This window comes from Colossoma macropomum, unplaced genomic scaffold (genome assembly GCF_904425465.1).
Source record: "Colossoma macropomum unplaced genomic scaffold, Colossoma_macropomum, whole genome shotgun sequence".
Lineage (NCBI taxonomy): Eukaryota > Metazoa > Chordata > Actinopteri > Characiformes > Serrasalmidae > Colossoma > Colossoma macropomum.
The window spans coordinates 38,730,038-38,736,091 of NW_023494793.1; the positions used below are offsets into that span (position 1 = coordinate 38,730,038).

Below are 6,054 nucleotides of genomic sequence, written 5' to 3' on the forward strand. Positions count from 1 at the left end.
AAAGGTTTGAGACCACAGTGCAACTCCAAGCTGTATATTTATTTCCAGGTTTCAATGAAAAAGTTTGTGACAAGAACAAGGAAGAAATATTCATCACGTTTCAAATTTAAACAAGTTTGTCACAGTGAGCATGAAGATGACTGACCAAAGAGGTCAGATTGGTCGTTTGTTTCGGTCTTATTGCTTTCACTGAAGCTCACATTCAGATGATTCTCGGGTGGAATTGATCATCTCACCACAGGCTTTTGGGGTCTAGCTTGCGTGCATGTGGTCATTAAAGCAAGAGGGGCATACCACACAACTACAAATTTCATGTTAAAATTTCAAACATTCTACTTTTCACTGTAGTTGTTACATGGTAAATATAATTTGTCATTTTAAATAATGTATTGAAGTAGTAGCAGCAGGCGTTTGGAGCCCCCTGCAAATGTACATTAACATTTAATAATCAACAACCACACTAAACTCAAAATAGTTCAACGAACCATAAAAGTTTTAATTAAAAGGGACCAGCACCAGCTGTGAGTCCTTAACACTACAGCTCTGAATCCTGTAGAATCCTGTAGAACCTGCTATGGCCACAAGGGGGCCCTCTACACCTATAACAACAGTCATGAGTCTATGGCCCAGCTTTTGAGGGCAGGCTGTAGAAAATTAGTGACGACCCATCTGCCACATCTTACTAATACCATCTGTTAAACAAATGTTTAACCAACTGTACCATATTCAAAAACACACTATAACAAGTTCAAATGTACAGTAAAAGCTGGTTGTAGCAGCCTGGATTTAAAAACTGCTGACAGAATGTATGACAGTCTATGAGCGCTGTTTAAACCTGTTCTTCACAACATGCAGGACCTTTGTCTCAAATAACCAGATGTGACTTTTCCAGCACTGGAAAAGGAGTTATTTTCTGTCCTACACAGATCATTTTTCAATCTATTGCAACACCAAATACTTCTTTGATTTTTGCTCCCATGAGTCCATTCAGACACAGCACCACTAAACAGTGTGAAGTTCATCTGTGGTACTGAGTCTCAGAGTCACAGGGTCTCTGAGGTTTGTAAGCCTATAATGTGCATGTAGCTGTAGCTCTGATCACTTTTTCCTGCGCACGACCGTCCAGCCATCGTCCTCTTCCTCAGTAGCTGTAGCTGAAGGAGGCTGCTGGTCTTTCACTGCTGCACTGCTGACCGACGCTCCTGCTCCAGCCTCATCACACTCCATAGACTGAACAGAAAAAGAAAAAGTAAGCACATCTTATCAGCAGCTCACATGATGCTAATTTGTAATAAGCTTTTATTAAATGCTGAATTATCATGTGAAAGATTTTCTTCCCAATATTATACACACAATGAGCCAGACTCAGCTCATTGGTGTGAACATACAGATCAACACAAAGATAAAAAAAAAAAACAGTTCCAGTTCCAATATATGTCAAAGTTCCATTTCCCAAAAAGTTGCATTACATGTTTATTTCATTATATTTTCATTTCATGATGTGCCTTGACCTTAAAAAGCCAGACCTTGTTTACCAACTTTCCATTCTGTTACATAAAACCTGCTGAATTTACAAAATGTCAGCTGAACAAACCTCTTCATCATCCTCGCTCTCCTCTTCCTCCTCTGTAGGTGCCTTCACAGGTGTGACCTTTGCCCTCCCGGCGGCCTTTTTCAGCTCCAGCTGGTGGATGTGCTCTCTGACCTCGGCCAGTTTCCCCTGCTTACACTGCTGATACATCACACAAACCTTCTGCGCCACCTGAATAAAGGACACAGGGTCAGCTTCTGAGTTTAAACTGTCACTGTATGGACTATGAAATAAACACTGCGGAGTCCATCAAGAATGTAGTATCAACTGACTAATAAAGAACAATACTGGTCATGTCATTTGAGAGCATTCTGCACTTTTGCGTCTTGTCAGCTGGACTTGAGTTGGACAGGACTATACTGGAAGACGCAGACATCAAACGATCCAATAAACCAGTAAGAATTTGATTTTTTGTCAGCGCATCCTCACCACAGCCCCCACAACTAGCTAGCATTTTAAAAACACACAACTGTGCTCAAATAACTGTAACAGCTTTAATGTAAAATAATAATAATAATAATAATAATAATAATACACTGTGCCCACTTTATGAAAGATCAGTTTGATAATTTCACAAGTGAAACGGATTTGGAGAGCAGCTTTCTGATAAAGCTATTCCCTATCGCTCCTCTAGAGAGGGTGCAGAGTGAGCCATCTCTCAGTGCTTCTATATAATTTTGGTAACTAGTCCATAAACTTAGCAGACAATGCTGCTTAAATGATTTGTCACTATCATAGCCATCGAGCCACAGTGCTCTACTTTAGCGAATGCTATCAGTGTTTGGAAGACAGGCCAGATCCCCACCTGCAGTAACCAGTTACACTTAACACTCACTGTGGTTACCATAGTCACTCCTGTTTAATGTATATATACTTAAGTAATGTGACGTCTCACACAGCGTCTGACTTCTGCTTGTAAATAAAAGCTTAAAAATGGAAAACAGGCCACTACTGTGGGGTTATGTTGCAGTGGTTGTGCCACTGTCAATTAACGTGCTTTCTGAAATGGCACAGAAGGAGAGCTTCTCTAGCTTTTCACTCCATCTGAAATAAATATATATTTATCCCTTTGGCTAATGACCAAATCACAAATCTTTAGGATAACCGAGAACACTTTAGGGCTCCTTAAAGGAAGGAAAACCTGTTAAGTTAGGATATAATTCCCTCTTTCAAGGAATCTACGCATCATGAATGTACTTATATTTGAAAAGCATCACTGTTAACTGCTGGAAACAATTCACTTCTTAAAAAGTATCAAACCTGTGGCAAACTGCCATCGTCCACCATAGTGTCAAACTCATTGTTCATCAGATCGGACAGGAAGTCCTCCACTTCATCCTGTTCGAGGTCATCTGCGTGAAACCACATTTAACATATACATATTACAGACCAACAAGTTGATATACATTTTGCTGCTGTCGGAACAAAACCTTGTATCTCCAAAATGATAACTTTACAGGAGAAGGAAAAAACATAATTTACTTTTAATGTAGGTCAATGGAACCAGAATTTTTTCCAAGTCATTTTGGGCCGTTTATTTTGGTCTATTCATCATGAAATGTACAAACAATATAAAGGGTGACAGGTATTTTTTAATCATGTCAAAAACTGAAAAATGACAAAAATGGAGATAGGAGGTTTTCTTCCGACAGCAGTGATATATATATATATATATATATATATATATATATATATATAACCTATCCAGGGCGTATCCTGCCTTCTGCCCAATGACAGCTGGGATAGGCTCCAGCACCCCACCGCGACCCAGAAGGATAAGCAGTTTAGATTATATATATATATATATATATATATATATATATATATATATATATATATATATATATATATCAATCAAACATTTCAGAGCAGAGCAAAAACCAAAATCTTAAACTATGGAACGTTTCCATTAAAGCCACAGTGTAAAGAGAAGCTATAACGTAACACTTACTGTTGTCATGAAAATACTGCTGAACAGCATCGACCATCCACTCCGCCTTCTGCTGACTGTACACTCCACCAAAGCCATTATCCACCGCTATCTAAAATGACCAAGCATTCATGATGAAGCAGATTGACAGACTTAAATACATCACTCTGAACAGATTTATGTTTTGACTTAAGAATAAAATCAAGAATACTTGTTATCCCTCAAAAATGGCCTTCTGGTGGTGCTTACATCTAAGATTGTTCATATGAAGACACTTACCTTAAAAAAGGTACTGAAATGTTCTTAAACCCATATCCTGCATTTTCCTGTATTCAACTGTTCTCCTTGAGGTCCACGTATAATGCTTGCATGGTTTCATGCACCAAAAAGATTTTACTTCATCATTTTCCAACATCTCTTTATCCGTTACACAGGCTGTTTTTGTTACTGTGCCTTTAAGATTGATATATGTAAATACGACAGAGCTGATTGGCTGCCCTGAACTGAGCCTCATTCAGAAAGCAGCCTGGACTGAAACACTCCTTATAACGTCAGTATAAATGGGCGGAGCTAAATAATTTACATATATTAGTCTTAAAGGAACAGCAACAAAAACAGGCCGTTTGATTCTAATCCTTGATGTTGAGGTTGAAAATGGTAATGAAAAGGAAGAAGGAATATTTTTTGGTACATAAAGCCACACAAATGTTATTCGTGGTCATGTGGGGGGAATAAAATACTAGAAAAACACAGACTTTAACGGCCCTTTACGCTTTTTGAACACCGCATTTAAACACTCACGGACCTCTTAGGTTATAACTCGTATCGCTCCGGCCGGCTGTAACGTTACGTACCCATCTGTAACAGCTCTTCAGCCCTAATATGCAGCTTTACCGAATGTCTGATGTACAAAAAGCTCAATATAAACGTGTTTTATTCAGTATAAAGGATCGTTATTGTTTCCCCAAACAAAGCGGCTCTGACGCTACTGAAGAGCTCCGAGCTAAACCGGCTAACGTTAGCACTGAACTAAACCCCGCTATTACTGTGTTTTCTTCCCCTGACCGTCCTTAACGGCGCTGTACTGAGCTGAACTGTACGCTGTGCTGTTTCGTTCCTCACCTGTAAAACCGGCCAGCTGCCTAAAACAGCGGTCACTCCCTCTCTGAACACCTCACATGTGGACGAGACCAGCGCCGCCATCTTCACCCACACTGACCCAACACATCGAGCACAGATCACCACTACTGCGGTGAGGGAACCAGGGGAAACAATCGATACCAGATCCAACTGTCAAAACTGACAGCACGTGAGAAAGAAAGAGAAAGAAATAAAAAAAGCCTAGAAAAGAAGACAGACAGACAGACAGACAGACAGACAGAAAGAAAGAAAGAAAGAAAGAAAGAAAGAAAGACAAAAATGAATGAAAGAGAAAGAAAGAAAGAAATAATATAGGCATCACAGAGAAAGAAAGAAAGAAAGAAAGAAAGAAAGAAAATAATATAGGCATCACAAAGAAAGAAAGAAAGAAAGAAAGAAAGAAAGAAAGAAAGAAAGAGAAAGAAAGAAAAACAAACACAAAAATGAAATGAAAGAGAAAGAAAGAAAGAAAATAATATAGGCATCACAAAGCAAGAAAGAAAGAAAGAAAGAAAGAAAGAAAGAAAGAAAAACACAAAAATGAAATGAAAGAGAAAGAAAGAAAAAAGAAAGAAAGAAAATAATATAGGCATCACAAAGCAAGAAAGAAAGAAAGAAAAAACACAAAAATGAAATGAAAGAGAAAGAAAGAAAGAAAATAATATAGGCATCACAAAGAAAGAAAGAAAGAAAGAAAGAAAGAAAGAAAGAAAGAAAGAAAATCACAGAAAACAAAACCTTCCCCTGATATTGATGAAGCACATAAACACCACTAAGACTGTAAAAGACTGTGTTCAGTCCACACCCAGAAACCCATCTACATAAACAGCCTGTTTGAATTCACTGTTTCTGTAATGTCATGAAAACCAGTATCAATATACACCATGTGGACAGAAGTATTGGGACACCTACACATCACACCTACAGGAGCTTTAATGAAGCCCATCCTAAATCCATAGACATTAATGTGGAGTTGGTCCCCCTTGGCAGCTCTAACAGCCTCCACTCTTCTGGCTAGGTGACTGATTTTATACACCTGTGGCAACGGGACTGACTGAAACACCTGAATCCAATGATTAAGAGGTGTGTCCCAATACTTTTGTCCATATAGTGCATCAGTATATTTAGATATATATCAGTCGACACTAGTTTAGCCCCGCCCATTCACTCTGAAGTTATAAGGAGTGTTTCAGTTCAGACTGCTTTTGAATGACGTAGAATACAGGGCAGCTAATCAGCTCTTTTATTTTTTTTCAGAAATCAGACTTAATACTTAAGATTACAGAGGGGCTGTAAAGTCATGTAAAAATGATTTATGGTTGTTTTGGTTACATAAAACCAGACAAAAATCAGAAGTGGACCCCATAAGTGAAAACACCCTCTCCAGAGAACA

The 6,054-nt window shown here is 38.6% G+C and overlaps 1 protein-coding gene across 1 annotated transcript; it reads right to left on the reverse strand.

Annotated features, from left to right (window-relative positions):
- Positions 1-10: 10 nt before the first annotated feature.
- tsr2 (TSR2 ribosome maturation factor) lies at positions 11-4,775 on the reverse strand. The gene is made up of 5 exons (XM_036579497.1): positions 4,644-4,775; positions 3,543-3,633; positions 2,852-2,943; positions 1,595-1,762; positions 11-1,230 (listed from the first exon to the last, which is right to left on the reverse strand). Exons 1-5 carry the CDS (start codon positions 4,722-4,724, stop codon positions 1,099-1,101), a joined length of 564 nt encoding a protein of 187 aa, XP_036435390.1. The 5' UTR covers positions 4,725-4,775; the 3' UTR covers positions 11-1,098.
- Positions 4,776-6,054: the final 1,279 nt, after the last annotated feature.

Excerpts from the sequence above, each read along its gene's own strand:
- tsr2 (XM_036579497.1), bottom strand. The coding sequence starts at position 4,724 with ATGGCGGCGCTGGTCTCGTCCACATGTGAGGTGTTCAGAGAGGGAGTG. Across the intron at positions 1,763-2,851 it reads ACGATGGCAGTTTGCCACAG|GTGGCGCAGAAGGTTTGTGT; the intron begins GTTTGATACTTT and ends TCCTTTATTCAG. Across the intron at positions 1,231-1,594 it reads AGAGCGAGGATGATGAAGAG|TCTATGGAGTGTGATGAGGC; the intron begins GTTTGTTCAGCT and ends TTTTCTGTTCAG.